The 19,644-nt window shown below is 37.5% G+C and overlaps 1 protein-coding gene across 2 annotated transcripts in view; it reads left to right on the forward strand.

Moving 5' to 3' along the window:
- SCAPER (S-phase cyclin A associated protein in the ER) overlaps positions 1-19,644 on the forward strand; it is a 410,821-nt gene that overhangs the window by 72,278 nt on the left and 318,899 nt on the right. For both annotated transcript variants that reach the window (XM_043489284.1, XM_043489285.1), the window contains exon 6: positions 16,698-16,798. In XM_043489284.1, coding sequence (XP_043345219.1) covers positions 16,698-16,798 — 101 coding nt within the window. The remainder of the gene's footprint in view (positions 1-16,697; positions 16,799-19,644) is intronic.

The following is a 19,644-nucleotide window of genomic DNA, read 5'->3' on the forward strand; positions in this document are numbered from 1 at the left end:
ATACTCGTTAGCGTTTGCCGTACATATTGCGGTGCTCCTATGTTGGGTGCATATATATTTATAATTGTTATATCTTCTTCTTTGATTGATCCTTTGATCATTATGTAGTGACCTTCTTTGTCTCTTTTCACATCCTTTATTTGAAAGTCTATTTTATCTGATATGAGTATTGCGACTCCTGCTTTCTTTTGGTCTCCGTTTGCATGAAATATTTTTTTCCAGCCCTTCACTTTTAGTCTGTATGTGTCTCTTGTTTTGAGGTGGGTCTCTTGTAGACAGCATATATAGGGGTCTTGTTTTTGTATCCATTCAGCCAATCTTTGTCTTTTGGTTGGGGCATTCAACCCATTTGATGTTTATATTTTTAAAGTTACTATTTACAACTGTAAATTATTAGCTTGTTTTTTTAATGTCCTTGAACTCTCAGGCACTGAAATATTTTAGTTTCCCACTACTATTGCAATTTCTTCAATATCTCTTTGAATTTTTGGGAATTTTTGCTTTATACATTTTAGTATCTTTTTATTAATTATATGTGTTGTATTTTTTTCAATTTAATTTAATTTTAAACTTTTTATTTTATATTGGAACATAGTCAGTTAGCAAGGGAATGCTCAAAATCCTTCAAGCCAGGTTTTAACAGTACATGAACTGAGAACTTCTAGGTGTACAAGCTGGATTTAGAAAAAACAGAGGAACCAGAGATCAAATTGCCAACATTCGCTGGATCATAGAAAAAACAAGGGGGTTCCAGAAAAACATCTACTTCTGCTTTACTGACTGTGCTAAAGCCTTTGACTGTGTGGATCACAACAAGCTGTGGAAAATTCTTAAAGAGATAGGAATACCAGACCACCTTACCTGCCTTCTGAAAAACCTGTATGGAGGTTAAGAAGCAACAGTTAGAACCGGACATGGAACAACAGACTGGTTCAAAGTTGGGAAAAGAGTACATCAAGGCTGTATATTATCAACCTGCTTATTTAACTTACATGCAGAGTACATCATGCGAAATGCCGGGCTGATTGAAGCTCAAGTTGGAATCAGGATTGCTGGGAGAAACCAGCGTAAACTCAGATATTCAGATGACACCACCCTAATGGCAGAAAGTGAAGACGAACTGAAGAGCCACTTAATGAAGGTAAAAGAGGAAAGTGAAAATCTGGTTTAAAACTCAGCATTCAGAAAACAAAGGTCATGACATCCGGTCCCATCACTTCATGGCAAATAGATGGGGAAAAAATGGAAACAGTGACAGACTTTATTTTTTTGGGCTCCATAATCACTGCAGATGCTGACTGCAGCTATGAAATTAAAAGATGCTTGCTTCTTGGAAGAAATGCTATGACAATCCTAGACAGCATATTAAAAAGCAGAAACATGACTTTGTCGACAAAGGTTCATATAGTCAAAGCTATGGTTTTTCCATTAGTCATGTATGGATATGAGAGTTGTACCATAAGAAAAGCTGGATGCCGAAGCATTGATGCTTTCGAATTGTGGTGTTGGAGAATACTCTTGAGAGTTCCTTGGACTGCACGATCAAACCAGTCAATCCCAAAGGAAATCCACCCTGAATATTCATTGCAAAGACTGATGCTGATGCTGAAGCTCCAATACTTTGGCCATCTGATGTGAAGAGCCAGCTCACTGGAAAAGACCCTGATGTTGGGAAAAGTTGAAGACAGGAGAAGGGGACAACAGAGGACGAGATGGTTTGATGATGTCATCGACTCTATGGACTTGAGTTTGCGCAATCTCAGGGAGATGGTGAAGGACACGGAAGCCTGGTGTGTTGCAGTCTGTGAGGTTGCAAAGAGTCAGACACGATTGAACAGCAACAACAATGTTGATTTTGAGCATTATAATAATTTTTTTGAGCATTTTTGTCTACTTATGCTTAGTCACAATAGGTCTCTCGGTTTTCATAATGGGAAATAGCATAAGAGCATCTAGTCCAGAAACTTCCAAATGAGTTGAGATTCAAAATTCGTTAGTCACTGAAGCAACATATTTGTATCACTGCCCAGGCAACTGCAAATTTTATTTATCCAAAAAGAGTCTGGTAAGGATTAAATTATAGGAGAATGCTTTTCATTAGCAGATTTTCATTTGGTAGGCTTTTATTTGTTGAATCTATTTTGTATGTATTCTTTTTCCAGCTTGCTTATGTTGAGAATTACGGGGAGATATTGGAAAGAGGTGAATGATAAAGGAATGAAGATAACTGGCTGAATACTATTATTAGACAGTTTTGAAAGTGATTTACTTGCCATTTTGCTTTCAGATGATTTCTTTTTTAAACATTAGATTAGCAGTTTTAAAAAAATAATGCTTTTTAGAACTTGTCTCACTTTTTGTAAAGCATTTTCTTTTCGTAAGAGCCCCTTCATCCCTGACTTCTCCTGTGATGGTTATTTCCACTTTTCCATCATCACAGAGGTGCACCACTGTACCATTCCTGCAGCGGAGTTGGAGGGCCATACTGATGTCTGGGCCCAGGGGTCTGCGCACCTGGTATTGTGTGTCAGGAGCACAAAGGGATGGCGCCAACCATCCTGCGGTGCGCCAGTAACTGGAATTAGTTACAAACCAATCGAATTCGTTGCAGCCAATTGGTAAACTAATTGGTAATTTTAGCTGTACATCCATATGTAGTTATCTGAATGCCTATAACATTACTTTCAGAGCCACTTTTGTTCTGTTTCATCCTGCTTAACAAAATAGCCTTCATAGCTGTAAGGAGAAGGATGTGCATCAGTGACTGTGAGGCTGCTGCAGCTGCTTGTCTTGTTTGTATTCCCTTGTTCGTAAAACATGACTCAGGTTACAGCTGCATGGTACCGCTCTGATCATTTCTGATAACGGTGAGCTAAACATTCCTTAAAGTAGGTTGTTTAAGCCACCAAATGTACTTTCTCTGTGCCAACTTGTATCAGAAATATAGCTGCTTATATTCTTGCCTTTTAGAGGGTTTCTTCTTCTTCTTTTTTTCTTTCAGTGAAAAGGGAAATCAGTAGAAAACTTTCAAAGGAAATTATTCTGAATTAAATCTTTCTGTGCCCTAAAGTAGGTCGCTTAAGTTAATGAATTTAATTAAAGAATTTGAATTGTATTAGTAACATTGAGAAAAGGAAGTCAACTAAATTTTTACAATTTTCCTTTTCCTGATCATAGAAAACTTTCATTACCAGTGATTTGGCAATAAGATTACCTTAGAAAGAAAATAAACAGTACTTCTGTGTCAGGAGAGTCTTTTAAAGTAGAATATAACTTTTATGACTAAAGTGAGGTTGGTACTATATTTCATTTATGAATAACTTGGCATATATTTTTTAGTCTTGGGTCTGGTTTCCAAAGTGTACCTGTATGTTTAAAAATGAAACATTTGTAAGTGAAAAGTGTTTTTGAGGTCTTTGAGGCCCACTGATACTAAACCATGAGTCCAATACTTTATTATGGAAAAGTAATATATTTTTAAAACAAATAACCGTTTTTATAGCTGGCTGTCATTTTCTGATAGTCATCTTCTGGGAGAATTGGAAAGTTGCCTTTTATAGTAAAGTGAGACTGGCATGTCTTTACAGTAAGATGAGAGTAGTATGATACTGGTAAAGTGAATACACTTTAAAGTTCTTTGTCATATGCATTTAAATGGCAACTATGGCCAATTAAGCAATGTCTGCACATAGCTAAACTTGACATCAATTCCCTTTTGTCAGACGTGGAGTGGATCTTAGTGGCTTATGCTTTTAAATCTTTCTTCTGTAAAATTTTCATTGCCACTCTCGTGTAAAACTAGTCAGTGCTAAGAAAAAAGTCCTTGCGAGATGAGTAGAACGTAGTGTCACAGTAATGTGATTTTGGATTTTCTAAAGAGGAAAATTAGAGTGCAGATAAACTGAATTAGAAGTGATTCCTGTGAAATCCAGTCAGTTTGAAATGTATTTTGTTATTGCAGGCTTAGTGTCAGTGCAAGTGCTGTATTTGATAAACAGAATGCAGGTAACCTGTATTATGGAAACTGGTTTTACATCATGCATAATTATAATGGCCTTTGATATATTCAGCTTTGTATCATTTGCCTTAGAAATGCTGGTAAAATTTTAGACATTTACTTTTCCAAATGTATTTCTTTTTAAACTGATGATTTCACATATATGTTAGCAGAATTAAAGATTATTTAAAAGACTAGCCATTATTATTATTTTTTGAATTTGACTTCAGAAAGCTTCAGTTTAGTAGTAAATATAAAAAGTGTTGATGAAAAACACTGGAGGGAAGCATTCTCTTGGTAATGGATTTGCTAGTAACTTTTTTCATTCCTATCTTTTCTTCCTTTTATTTTTCTTGCTGCTGGTATAGAACATCTTGGAGGTATGACTTAGCAGAAAGAGCAGTGGGCCAGGAGTCAATGCAGTGGGGCTTGGGTTCTGTGCTGTGTTCACAACCAAATCATTAAACTCGGTGTTATCTTGAAAATGAGTGACTGACAATAGACTATGTGACTTCTTCATTCATTAGATAATCCTCTGAAATTTACTCATTATTTAACATCTTTTGTCACTAATAGTTTTACTTATTCAGCCCATTCTTTAGAATAAAGATTTCTAAACAAGACTGGAGAGGGTAGAAATTTGCTTTAGGAGGGATTGTAAATTATAATTAATTTCTGTCAGAAAGTACCAATGATAAATGTTACATTGGACATCTGAGGGAATAATCTTCTGTTTAATTCACTCAGGCTAAAGAGCAGCATTTGCTAGCATGCTATCAATGTTTCAAATCACTGAATACCTCTCTCTTGTGGTTTGAATTTCATTGATTCAGTGTTTTGACACATAGTGGGTTTCTAACAAATTTGATTTTGGTGAGTAAATCATAGAATCTTAGAACTGTTAGTAACGTTGTCTAATCCACCTACCCATTATACAGTTTCCCTTGACCATATTCCCTCTGGTAACTAATTCTTTTTTTGAGACAGCTCTGGCAGGTGAAAATCTGTCATTTTCACTGAGCATTGTTTGTTCTATAACTTGTATTTATATGGAGATAATATAATCCCTTTTATGACAACCTCTCTTATATGAAGATGTCTATCATACCATCCCATTAGTCTTTAAGCCTAGTCATCCAATTCTTACTGTAGTTCCTACTATGATGTGATGTTAAAATCTTCCTTATTATCACACTTGGTTTATTGTGTTCTACTTTATCTATCTATCCTCCTTAAATTGTGCTTACCATGGTTTAGTGGCTAGCAAGTAGCTAGCAACAGAATTAGACTCTAGCTGATTAAATAGAAAAATTAATTCTTTGAGAGGATAGGTCACAGATTTGATACTAAAACCCATGAATCAGGGTTAGAAAATAGGCAGAAACCAGGGAGGTTTTGCAGAGAAACATCTGGCTAGGATGTATTGCTCTTTTTTTAAAATACCACCATTTCCTCTTTATCTTTGCCTTGCTTGCTTGAGATTCAGAGTCCCAGGCAAGTGAGTCTGATTGGTTAAGTTCCAGTCATACTACTGTGCTTAACTGTCAAGTAATAGAGAGCAGGAGGATCTTCTCCTTTTATGTCTGTGCAAAAACCCAATTCCCCAAACTAGAAAGAGAGTGGAAATTCTAGTTAGCAGTAAAAAAATGTTTCATACAGACAGAAAACCCACAGAGGAAGTGGTCTCGTTTTACCTTATGCTGATCAGACCCCAGCCTTTTCATAGTTGCTATTATAATTGTATTATTGAAGTGTGAGGCCATATTCACTTTTTCCTCTGACTCAGCAAACTATTTACTCAACTTGAGTTTAGTGTCAAGTAAAATTACAGTCTTTTTTATATGTGTCATGTGTTTTTAAAACCAACCTCTGCCTAATATTTTACTTGTACAGTTAGTTACTGGATCAAAGGGTAGAATCAGAAACTTATCATTTTAAAAATCTCATCTTTTTAGATTTGCCACATTACTATAGCTTGTCCATGCTGCCCAATAGAAATATAACATAAGCCCCAAATGTACTTCTAAATTTCCTACTTGTTACATTAAAAAGGCAAAAAGAAACATATGAAAATAACCTACATAATATTTTAAATTTAACCCAATACATCAAAAATTATTTCAACATGTAATGAGTATTAGTATTATTATTTTTTTACTGTGATCATTATTATTAAGATATTTTATATTCTTTCTTTTTGGTCAGAGTCTAAGTTCAGAGTAGCTACCTTTAATGTACTTGATAACCACGTGTGGAAAGTGATTACCATATTGAACATATTTTTTGAATTCTTTTGTCTATGGTGGATTAATTTCATCTGTATATTGGATGAGTGTACCCTATATTTCTTTATCAAATACCCTGTATTTCTTTTGTCATACACTGGTAAAAATGTTTGGGTAGAGGGACTTTTCATATCTCTGAGGATAACTGGAAGAGCTAGGTGATAAATAATAAACCTACAGACAGCTTAGGGAAGGTGAAGAATTCTTAAGCAGAAGAATGATAGGAGCATGATCCAGGAAAAGATAGAAATCCTTAGGGGGAAGCCTCAGCAATAATAACCTGAGTAATTTACTGGTCAGAGGACAAATTATAGTAGAAATTAGGAAATATTTTGAACTGAATAACAAAAATAATATATCTGAGATGGAGCCTAAGTCATATCTGAAGGAAACTTTATAGTGCTAAAATGCTTATAATTTCTGGAATATAATAAAGGCTGAAAGCCAGTGATTAGAATATCCAGCTCAAGAAGTTGGGGGGGAAAGTAGACTAAACCCAAAGACATTAGAAGGAAGAAAATGATAAAGAGTAGAAATTAATAAAATAGAACTGTCATATATCAGACATCATCAGCAAAGTCAGAAGCTGCTGCTGTGGTTAATCAAGAAAAGAAATTAGAAACTATGGAAACTAGTATCAGTGATGAAAAAGATAATATTACTTCTAACATTACTATCAGATATGAAAAAGGTAACTGACTACAGGTCCTATAGAACATTAAAAAATCCTATAGAACATTAAAAATACTAGAGCTCCTTCTCTATTCTCTTGTTCTCCCACCTCGTTTAAAAAAGCAGGGATTAGAAGTAGCTGGCAGATGTGGGTTGGTTGCATAAGAAATATTAAGAAAATAAGTTAAGATTTTGAATATAAAGGGAGTAAAATGTCTCATTTTCAGAGAAAGGATTTACCAATATGGAAAGGGAGAAGTTTAGAATGAACTAAGGTGATTGACGTGAAGAGCCGACTCACTGGAAAAGACCCTGATGCTGGGAAAGATTGATGGCAAGAGGAGAAGGGCAAGACAGAGGATGAGTTGGTTAGATAGCATCACTGACTCAATGGACATGAATTTGAGCAAACTCAGGAAGATAGTGAAAAACAGGGAAACCTGGCGTGTTGCAGTTCATGGTGTCACAAAGAGTCAGATGCTGCTTAGCGACTGAACAACAACAACAAATAGGTGATTGATTGAATTTGGAAGCATTGGTATGAACTTACGTTTCTTTTTTAAATACCTATACACAGCTAGATACAGAAATAGGTGTAGATGTGTTCATGTGTATGTGTGTGCATGTGTATGTGTATATTTGTTTTTCTACTGTCTGCGTTTGCTTCATTGACTACATAAAGCCTTTGAATGTGTGGATCACAACAAATTGGAAAATTCTTAAAGAGATGGGAATATGAGACCACCTTCCCTGCCTCCTGAGAAACCTGTATGCAGGACAAGAAGCAACAGTTAGAATGGGACTGGTTCAAAATTAGGAAAGGAGTACATTAAGGCTGTATATTGTTACCCTGCTTATTTACTTATATGCAGAGTTCAGTTCAGTTCAGTTCAGTTGCTCAGTTGTGTCCAGCTCTTTGCGACCCCATGAATTGCAGCATCCCAGGCCTCCCTGTCTATCACCAACTCCCGGAGTTTACTCAAACTCATGTCCATCGAGTCGGTGATGCCATCCAGCCATCTCATCCTCTGTCATCCCCTTCTCCTCCTGCCCCCAATCCCTCCCAGCATCAGGGTCTTTTCCAATGACTCAACTCTTCTCATGAGGTGGCCAAAGTACTGGAGGTTCAGCTTCAGCATCAGTCCTTCCAGTGAACACCCAGGACTGATCTCCTTTAGGATGGACTGGTTGGATCTCCTTGCAGTCCGAGGGACTCTCTAGAGTCTTCTCCAATACCACAGTTCAAAAGCATCAATGTTTTGGCGCTTAGCTTTCTTCACAGTCCAACTTTCACACCCGTACATGACCGCTGGGAAAACCATAGCCTTGACTAGATGGACCTTAGTTGGCAAAGTAATGTCTCTGCTTTTTAATATGCTATCTAGGTTGGTCATAACTCTCCTTCCAAGGAGTAAGCGTCTTTTAATTTCATGGCTGCAGTCACCATCTGCAGTGATTTTGGAGCCCCCAAAAATGAAGTCTGACACCGTGTTTACTGTTTCCCCATCTATTTGTCATGAAGTGATGGGACCAGATGCCATGATCTTAGTTTTCTGAATGTTGAGCTTTAAGCCAACTTTTTCACTCTCCTCTTTCACGTTCATCAAGAGGCTTTTTAGTTCCTCTTCACTTTCTGCCGTAAGGGTGGTGTCATCTGCACATCTGAGGTTATTGATATTTCTCCCAGCAGAGTACATCATGCAAAATGCTAGGCTGGATTACTCACAAGCTGGAATCAAGAGTGTGGGGAGAAATATCAATAACCTTAGATATGCAGATAATACCACTTTAGTGGCAGAAAGCGAAGAAGAACTAAAGAGCGTCTTGATGAGGGTAAAAGAGGACAGTGAAAAACTGGTTTAAAACTCAACATTCAAAAAACAAAGATCATGGCCATCCATTCCCATCACTTCATGACAAATAGATGGGAAAAAGTGGGGACAGTGACAGATTTTACTTTCTTGGGCTCCAAAATCACTGTGAACAGTGACTGCAGGCATGAAATTAAAAGACACTTGCTCCTTGGAAGAAAAGCTATGACAAAACCTAGACAGCATATTAAAAAGCAGAGACATCAATTTGCTGACTAAGATCCATCTCATCAAAGCTATGGTTTTTCCTATAGTCATGTATGGATGTGAGAACTGGACCATAAATAAGTCTGAGTGCAGAAGAATTGATGCTTTCAAACTGTGGTGTTAGAGAAGACTCGTGAGTGTCCCTTAGACAGCAGGGAGATGAAACCAATCAATCCTAAAGGAAATCAACCCTAAATATTCATTGGAAGGACTGATGTTTAAGCTAAAGTTTCAATACTTTGGCCACTTGAATAGAAGAGCTGACTAATTGGAAAAGACCCTGATGCTAGGAAAGATTGAGGGCAGGAGGAGAAGGGGGCGAGAGAGGATGAAATGGCTAGATGGGTCACCACCTCAATGGGCATGAGTTTGAGCAAAGTCCACAAGAGAGCAACTGAACAACAACAGCAACTGGGAGCACCGTCAAGCACTGACACACCAGTATCAGTGAGCACGTTAATTACCTAATCTTTAGGTATTTATATCATTTAGGTCAATATATCATTCTCCAATGAAAAGAACCCGAACTGCTTAGAGAAATAGCTGATTCCAGGGCAGGGGCAGGGAAAATACAAGATGAGCCTGAAAAATCTTTTTGTGACAGAAAGTAGGAAATAATCTGATGCAATGGTAACATGTCAGAAATACATAAGAGCCAGCATCAACAACTTCCCATTTGCCAAATCTGGGACAATTCGAGTATTAAACAATGATAGTGATGGATCATTCAAGAATATAGAAATTGGTGAATCCATACTATTATGAATAAGTAAATTAATAAATAGTCAAGTAAGGGAGAAGGGAAAGCACCTTTTCTATAATAGAATGCTAAGTAATAAATGTAGAAGGAATGATGGAATTAGAAAACCATCATTTACCAATTGTTATAATAATTTATCCAGGCAATAATCACCAATGGATCTTAGTGAAATTTGTTGAAGAACACGATATTTATAGTTACAGAATATCTCCCTAAAAGATAGTTTTTAAGTACAGACAAAAATAGGAAGTCTAAGTGGGGAGTTGTTAGATACCACTTATCAGATTATCAGATTTATTATGATTAGTAATAGGACATATACATAGTGGGTGCCTCTTTATATTAGGCCCTGAGAAGACCACAGCATCACTAATGAGGTGTTCCTGATAATTCATTTAATTTGACCTTAAATTGATTGACATATTACAAAATAACTGCCTATGTTCTTTAAAAATATGAGGTCATGAATGACTGAGGAAGAGCAGTAATAAAATGAAGAAGACAGGACAGTTAAATACAAGCATGATTCTCAGTAGGTCCTTGGATTAGTTTATTTTTCTTCTCTAAAGCCACCCTGCTTATTTAACTTATATGCAGAATACATCACATGAAATGCCAGCCTAGATGGCTCACAAGCTGGAATCAAGATTGAGGGAGAAATATCAATAACCTCAGATATTATGCAGATGACACTACCTTAATGGCAGAAAATGAAAAGGAACTAAAGAGTTTTTGTTTTTTTTTTATGAAGGTGAAAGAGTAGAGTGAAAAGCTGGGTTAAAACTCAGCATTCAGAAAATGAATATCATGGCATCCAGCCCCATCACTTCATGATAAATGGGTGGGGGATAAATGGAAACAGTGACAGACTTTATTTTCTTGGGCTCCAAAATCACTGCAGTTGGTGACTGCAGGCACAAAATTTAAAAGATACTTGCTTCTTGGAAGAAAAGCTATGACAAACCTAGACAGCGTATTGAAAAGCAGAGATCACTTTGCCAAGAAAGGTCCATCTAGTCAAAGCTATGGTTTTTCCAGTAGTCATGTACAGATGTGAGATTTGGACCCTCAGGAAAGCTGAGCACTGAAGAATTGAAGCTTTCAAAGCTGTAGTCCTGGAGAAGACTCTTGAGAGTCCCTTGTTCAGCAAGGAGATAAAACTAGTCAATCCTAAAGGAAATCAATCCCGAATATTCATTGGAAGGACTGATGCTTAAATTGAAGTTCCAATACTTTGGCCACCTGATGCAAAGAGCTGACGCATTGGAAAAGACCCTGATATTGGGAAAGATTTAGGGGGCAACAGAGGATGAGATGGTTGGATGGCATCATTGACTCAGTGGACATGCCAGTGACATGCCGCTGCTGCTGCTAAGTTGCTTCAGTTGTGTCTGACTCTGTGCGACCCCATAGACGGCAGCCCACCAGGCTCCACCGTCCTTGGAATTCTCCAGGTAAGAATACTGGAGTGGGTTGCCATTTCCTTCTCCAATGCATGAAAGTGGAAAGTGAAAGTGAAGTCACTCAGTTGTGTCCGATTCTTTGCGACCCCATGGACTGCAGCCTACCAGGCTCCCCCGTCCATGGGATTTTCCAGGCAAGAGTACTGGAGTGGGTTGCCATTGCCTTCTCCACAATGGACATGAGTTTGAGCAAACTCCGGGAGATAGTGGAGGACAGGAATGCCTGGTGTGCTGCAGTCCATGGCGTCACAAAGAGTCAGACATGACTTAGTGACTGAACAGCAACAGCAAAAGTACAGTAGTGGAACAGTTGGTAAAATTTGAGTGAGTTGGAGGACCCACACTTCCTGAATTCAAGCTTACTCCAAAGCTATAATAATCAAAATGATGAGTTTCCAGGATAAGGATAGGCATATAAATCTGTGTCTAAGGATAGACATAGAGATCTTGGCAGTAAATCCGTAACATCTGTGGTCACTTTTTTTGTTAGAATGTTTTTATTTATTTATTTATTTTGGGCTATTCTGGTTCTTTGTTGCTGAGCAGACTTTTCTGTAGTTGCAGTGAGTGGGGGCTACTCTCGTTACAGTGTGAAGCCTTCTCACTGTAGTGGCTTCTCTCTTTGTGAGAAGGGAAGAGCTCCGTGGTGCACAGGTTTCAGTAGTTGCAGCTCCTGGGCCCTAGAGCACAGGCTCAATAGTTGTGGCCCAGGGGCTTAGTTGCTCCACTGCCTGTGGGATCCTCTAGGACCAAGGATCAAACCCATGTCTCCTGCATTGGCAAGTATGCCAACAGGGAAGCCCTGGTCACTTTTTTTGACAAGGGTGTGGAGAGTATTTCATGGGGAAAGAATCACCTTTCAGCAAACGTTGCTGGGACAACTAGATATCCACACACAAAGAATGAAATTTGGGTCCCTACCTCACACCATATGCAAAATTTAGCTGAAAATGGATCAAAGACCTAAAGGTAAGAACTAAAACTATAAAACTTTGAAGAAAACATAGATGTAAATCTTTGTAACCTTGAAATAGGCAATACTTTCTCAAATATTATGCCCAGAGCACAAGTAACCAAATAAAAAATATGTAAATTGAACTTCATCTAAATTTAAAACTTATATGTGTTATTAGGACACTCACAAGTGAAACGACAGCTCACAGAATGAGAGAAAATATTTTCAAACCATATGTCTGGTAAGTCTAATATACAGAATATATGAAAAATTCCTGCAGTCCAAAAATAAAAAAGACAAATAGCCCAGTTAAAAAATGGACCAAGAATTTGAATAGACACATTTGCATAGATGATATACAAATGTCAATAAACACATGACTATGTGCTCAGCATTTTTAGTTATCAGGGAAAATCAAATAAAAACAACAGTATCACTTTACTGTCATTAGGTTGACTAGAGTCAAGAAGTCAGAAAATAGCAAATGTTGGTAAGGATTGAAGAAGATGCAACCCTCTCGTATTGCTAGTGGCAATGTAAAATGGTACAGCTACTGTGGAAAAAATTTTGGTAGTTAATGTTAAATGTTAGAGTTACCATATGGCCCAGGAAATCCACTTCCATTTATACACCCAAGAGAATTAGAAACATGTGTTCACATAAAAACTTGTACATGAATGTTCACAGCAGCAGCATTCATAATAGGCAAAAAGTGAGAACAGCCTAAATATGCATCAACTGAAAGTGAATGAAAGAAGTTGTGTTTACGCAGTTATTTAGTTATAGAAAGAAATGGAGTACAGATGCATGCTACCAGGTAGATGAGCCTTGAAAACATTCAGTTTAGTTCAGTTGCTCAGTCGTGTCCGACTCTTTGCGACCCCATGGACCATAGCACACCAGGCCTCCCTGTCCATCATCAACTCCCAGAGCCTCAAACTCATCTCCATTGAGTCAGTGATGCCACCCAACCATCTCATCCTCCGTCGTCCCCTTCTCCTCCTGCCTTCAATCTTTCCCAGCATCAGGGTCATTTCAAATGAGTCAGCTCTTCGTATCAAGTGGCCAAAGTATTGGAGTTTCAGCTTCAGCATCAGTCCTTCCAATGAACACCCAGGACTGATGTCCTTTAGGATGGACTGGTTGGATCTCCTTGCAGTCCAAGGGATTCTCAAGAGTCTTCTCCAACACCACCATTCAAAAGCATCAATTCTTCGGCGCTCAGCCTTCTTTTTTAGTCCAACTCTCACATCCATACATGACTACTGGAAAAACCATAACCTTGATGAGACGGACCTTTGTTGGTAAAGTAATGTCTCTGCTTTTTAATATGCTGTCTAGGTTGGTCATAACTTTCCTTCCAAGGAGTAAGCGTCTTTTAATTTCATGGCTATAGTCACCATCTGCAGTGATTTTGGAGCCCGAAAAGTTAAAAGTTAGCCATGTTTCCATTGTTTCCCCATCTATTTGCCACGAAGTGGTGGGACTGGATGCCGTGATCTTAGTTTTCTGAATGTTGAGCTTAAAGCCTTTTCACTCTCCTCTTTCACTTTGATCAAGAGGCTCTTTAGTTCTTCACTTTCTGCCATAAGGGTGGTGTCATCTGCATATCCTAGGTTATTGTTATTTCTCCTGGCAATCTTCCAGCTTGTGCTTCATCCAACTCAGCATTTCTCATGAAAACATTATGCTAACTAAAAGAAGCCGCCTTGAAAGACCACATATCGTATGATTCTGTTTATGTGAACTGTCCAGAACAGGCCAGTCCATAGATATAGAAGGTTGATCAGTGGTTTCCAAAGGCTGGGGAGAAGGGAAAATGGGGAGTGACTGCTAAAGATTTCTTTCGTGGAATGATGAAAATGTTTTAGAATTAGTTCCATAATTCTGTGTATATATGATGCACAGCTCTGAATTGCATAATTTAAAATGGTGAATTTTATAGTCTGTGAATTATATCTCAATAAAAAATTGAAGGAAAAAAAGCCTGTATCATGCAAATTCTTCTAGAACATAGAAAAATAGAGAATTCCTTTTAGCATAACCTTGATAACCAAAACTCTTACGAGAAAGGAAAATATAGGCAACACTGAAGTACAGATGCATAAGTCCTAAACCAGATAATGATGTATTGAATCTAGTGATTTGACAATTGGACAGTACATTACAATCAAGTTAGGTTCTTTGCAGTCCTGCAATGTTCCTTTAACATTTGAATATTAAATTAATGTTATTTACCAGATTAGATGAGTGAAGATGAAAAATGATATGATCGTGTCAGTGATTTTGGAAAAATACTTTGTGAAATTCAGCACCCATTCATGATAAAACTAGTAAACTGAGAATAAAAGGGAACATCCTTAGTGATATAAGGAATCTTCCAAAAATTCTAGAGTAAACATCAAGCTTAATGGTGAGATGTTGAGAGCTTTCCTTCTGAAATTGTGAATGAGACAAGATAGGCCACTTGTGCCTTCAGCCTTGTGCCAGCACAGGAATAAGAGAATAAGACATAAAAGATATGAGACTTATGGAGAAAAATAAGTATGTCATTATTCACAGATCACATATATATGTATGTATACACACACACACACACACACACATAAACACACTTAGGAGATCCAGGAAAATCAACGTTAACTGAAAAAAAATTTAAAGCAACTACCATTTATTCTAGTCTTGAGTCTAACAAAAGATATGTAAGACCTCTACACAGAAAAATACAATACATTATTGAGACACACTGAGTAAGATAAATATATAGAGCTATAGGTCTGTAAAGACTAGAAAAACAATGTTATAAGAATTTCAGTTTTCTTTCAGTTCATCTATAAAATCAATGCAAATACAATTAAAATTCTGTTTTTTTTACCCTTGAGAAGTTGACAAGCTGATTTGAAAATTTGTATGGAAATGCTACAAGGACTGAAATTAGCCTCAACAACTTTGAGGTCAAAGATAAAGTTGGAGAATTTACTGGGTTTTGAGATTTATTTTAGAGCTGTAGCAATGCATGATAATTTACTACTGGTATAAGAATAGACCAGTGTAACAGAAGAGATACTCTAGAAACAGACCCATGCTTTAAAAGATAATTTTGGAGAAATCTTCCTGACCTTGTGATAGGAAAAGAATACTTAAAAATGACACAAATAATATCAGTCTTTACATAAAACAGTCGTAAATTAGACCACCTTAAAATTTGGAATTTCTGTTCATCAAAAGATTCCATTGCATTAGGAGAGTGAAAAGGCGAGCTTATATGTGCTGCACATATAATCAACAATAGGCACATATCCAAAAGAAGTTCTTCTGCACATCAAAAAGAGAAAGACACTGGAAAAACAGGATGAGTCTTGAATAAGCACTTTACAAAGAGATTGGGCAATAAGCATATGAAAAAGTGCTGAGAATTGTTAAATCAGAGAAACACATACTAAAACCAAAATGAAACCATTACAGCCCCATCAGCCAGAATGGCTCAGGTTAAAAACACAAAAAGAAGACCCAGAATGGACAATTCCAGGTATAGATGAGGGTGTGCAACAAGTAGTGTTCACATACACTGCTGCTGGGTGTGGCAACCACTTTGGAAAACAGTTTGTTACTATATATGCAAGCGGAACATAGGCTTACTCTGTGACTCAGCAATTACACTCTTGATCATACACTCAACAGAAATAATACATATGTGCAGTGAACATGTACATGAGTAATAGCATTTAACTTGAAATATCCCAAATTTGGAAATTACTTCAATGTGCATCAACATTAGATTGTATAAATATTAGGTAAATAAATATTAAAATAAATACCAACCAATAAATTTTGATAAACTGTAAATTGGGTAAATAAATGTTAATAGAATACTGTTCAGTAGTGACCTTGGAATATGACAGTAAGTGAATGGCAGGTACATTCTGCATTATGGATGAATCAGATAAACAAATGTACGACAGAAACCACAAAATAATACATAGTCTATGAGTTCATTTTATGAATTTCAAAATCAGGCAAAATAAAACTATTAGAAGTCAAAGCAGTGGTTACTTTGGAACAGTGATTTGGAGGGGGACATCAGGGAACTTTTATTAGAGACTGATAGTGTTAAATTTTTTGTCTTGGATGGTGGTTGCATGAGTCCTTACTTTGAAATAATTTATCAGTACATTTATGTTTCATGTACTTTTCTGTTTATTAAATATAGCACTAAAAAGATTAAAAGAATATTCAGTTGAGAAAGTCTTGAGAAGGAATATCAATACCATCTCTTAGTCTTTAGACTGTGAGCTTCACTAATTTCTTACCAAACAGAATGAAAATAACCCCCACCTTCCCAGATATCAGTAGGTTTTGCTGCTTCCTCAGTGAGGAGTATTAGTGTAAAAATTATTAATTCCTAAGTCCTTTACTCTAAAATTTTTTTCTTGGAACTCTTTAGTTTCAGAATGGAATCTAATGGTTTGTTGTTTGTTTTGAATTAGGAGGTGCTGATGATGCTGGATAACTATGTAAGAGATTTCAAAGCATTGATTGATTGGATTCAACTTCAGGAAAAGCTAGAGAAGACAGATGCTCAAAGCAGGTAATGAATTCTGGTCTTTATATTTATAGCAGCTGGCAGATTCTAAAGCATTTATTAAAATTGACAATGAACTTGACCTCAGCTTAACTGGAAACTTGTCTAAATCTAAAAGTTGGGAGCTGCATTTCTCAAGTTCAGTAACAAGTATTTTATTGGGTACCTACTAGTGCAAGGCACTTTTTATCTTGTACAGAAATTTAACTGCTGAGTAAGATACACTTACTGCTTTCACCAATTTGTAGTCTAAGGGTGGGATAAAATAGAACCAATTACCATGAAAAAATTGTCAATATTATAGGTGTTCAGAGGACAGAGTCATATCTCCGTTGGAGAATAGATCAGGAAAGATTTTGAGGAGGTTGTAGAAGTGTTTTTAAAAATGTGATGGACTTTAATAAAGTTGGGCTTTCAGATGAAGGGAATAAGGACAACTATAGAAGTTCAGAGTGCGTGTGAAGTGACAGTAAAGTAGGGAAAAGTATAGTATTTCTTCTTAAGGTAGTAGGCAGTGAGGAAAATTGATGAGGTTAGGGGAATAATGAAAGATCAGAGCTGTTTTAGAAACCTTCGTTTGGAATCAGTCCCAGTGCTAGGCTCTGGGACTGTTGTGATTAAGAAAACAGACGCAGTCCTGCCCTCAGGAAGTGCACAGTGCATTGACGGGAAACACTGAGGCTGAATACTTATCAGTGTACAGAGTCATCCCGAAGAAACATGCTATACTTTGGGAGTAAATAAAAGGTGCCATCAACCAGTTTGTTAAGCCCAGGAGGATTTCCCCAAGGAGCTTATATTTCAGTGAGGCAGAAATACCAAGAAGCAGTTAGCCTGACAGGGAGAGAAGAAAAATGTAATCCCCGGTAGAGGTGACAGTATAGGGTATCCTGGAGGTGCAGGAGAGCGCAGAATAGTCCAGGAGCTCAGAGTTCAGCAGGGTCGGAGTGAATAGAACAGGGAAGGAGTAGCATGAGATGAACCTAGAGAGGTAGGCCGAGACCAGATTATGTAGGATGTGATCAAACTTTAGTGTTTACTTTGGGCCATAAGGGTTTTTAAGTAAGGAAATTGCATACAGGCTTGTCTTTTTCCTTTACAGATCTTTCTGACTGTAGTGTGGGAAGGTTGAGATTCAGCAGTGTAGTTTGTAGGTTAGATGCTGGCTACTCTGGCTCGAGGAACGGCAGTAGGGAGAGCCGAGAGATACTCCGGAGACGGATAACCACCTGTATTTAGTATTGTTTTGGTTATGTGCACAGGCAAAAGAACAATTTGCTATTTAGTTTAGACTTATAAGTGAAGCCTGAGCTTTTGTGAAGTGGGTCAGTTCACATGAAGCTACAGTGATGCCCTTTTACCTGGAGAGAACAGGCCTAGGCTGCTTCTTTTCCTTGGATTTAACCTTGGTTCAGTCTCAGTGAGTGGAACCACCCTCTTGAGAAGGCATCTTTTATCCCGTCCTAGTCTGTCAACCCCAAGGGGAAACCAAGAGAGTGAAGGCATCCCAAGGGACAAATCCAGAAAGTCTTGGTTCCCAGGAAGCCAAATTCAAGGAAACTAGTTGTCTTTGCAATAAGCAGTTTCACCCTTACCCCTTGGTAATAGGTGATTAGATCGGGTGGGAGTGGGGGATACATTCTTTAGTGGGGTTGAACCAGATCATCATGCTGATTTGGAATTGGTGACTGTATTGCCCTTGAAAAGATAAGCAGAGGAAATCAGGGTCAAAGAAAACAGAATAGATGTACAGAGAGGGCAGAAATGAGGGAAATCATCTGGTCTTTTGATGATTTTGAGGGTGTTGCTTTAAAGCCTGCCTCTTCCAGACCTAATCCTCATGAGCCACCTTGAGGATGTCCTTATCCTTGTAAGTTTATATCCTTGCAATAAATCTTTTTTTTTTTTTTTTAGCTTAATGAAGTTTCTGTTCCTTGTATCCAAAAAGGGTCTGTAATGTAACTGTCAATGCATTATAGAAGCTAACTAGTGTTTTTTTTTTTTTTTGCTTGCTTGCAAACTCCAGGCTAGCAGTGGCTATGTTGAAGATTATAGTGAGAAAGACTCTGAGGCCAACTCCAAGCTTAAGAGCTATGCCTATCCGAGCATGATGGTTCAAAAATATACCTGAGGCAACACTTAAAAAAAACACATTTTATTTATTTGGCCGCATTGGGTCTTAGTTGCAACATGCAGGATCTTTCATTGTGGCACATAGACTTTCCAGTTGCAAGGTGTGGGGCCCCAGAGCGTGCGAACTTCAGTAGTTGTGACATACTAGCTCTCCAGTTGTACACGGGCTTAGTTGCTCCAAGGCATGTGAGATCTTAATTCCCTGATAAGGGATAGATCCCATGTCCTCTGCATTGTAAGTCTGATTCTTAACCACTGGACCACAAGAGAAATCCCTGAGGCAACTTTTTTTACCTTAAGAACTTTCCAGCATTTCTGTTCTTTGCCTCCTGAGGCAGCTCACAGATATAAAAAGCAACCTTTATTGGCAGACCAACTTCGTTGGCATCTTTCATTCATCATCTCATGCATCAAAATTTATTTCCCATATGATTTGGCAATAAATTATCAAAAGCTTTAGATTTTATTTGGATAAACATCTATATGAATTTTCTTGTTTTGTAGTAATTAGTATCACTTTTTAATGAGAGAAGAAATTCACAGTCACTAGATTGAATAAAGAGGAAGAGGCTAGGAGATTTGGAGGGTTATGCAGGTCTGATTGAGGGCATAGGGTAGAGAAGATATTGTTTGGGGAAATTTTTTTCAAGTAGAGATGATGCATCCTATCAACTGATTGGTGTGGGGCCAGTGAAGAAGGAGGAATAGTTAGCTTTTCT

This window comes from Cervus canadensis, chromosome 17, assembly GCF_019320065.1.
Source record: "Cervus canadensis isolate Bull #8, Minnesota chromosome 17, ASM1932006v1, whole genome shotgun sequence".
NCBI lineage: Eukaryota > Metazoa > Chordata > Mammalia > Artiodactyla > Cervidae > Cervus > Cervus canadensis.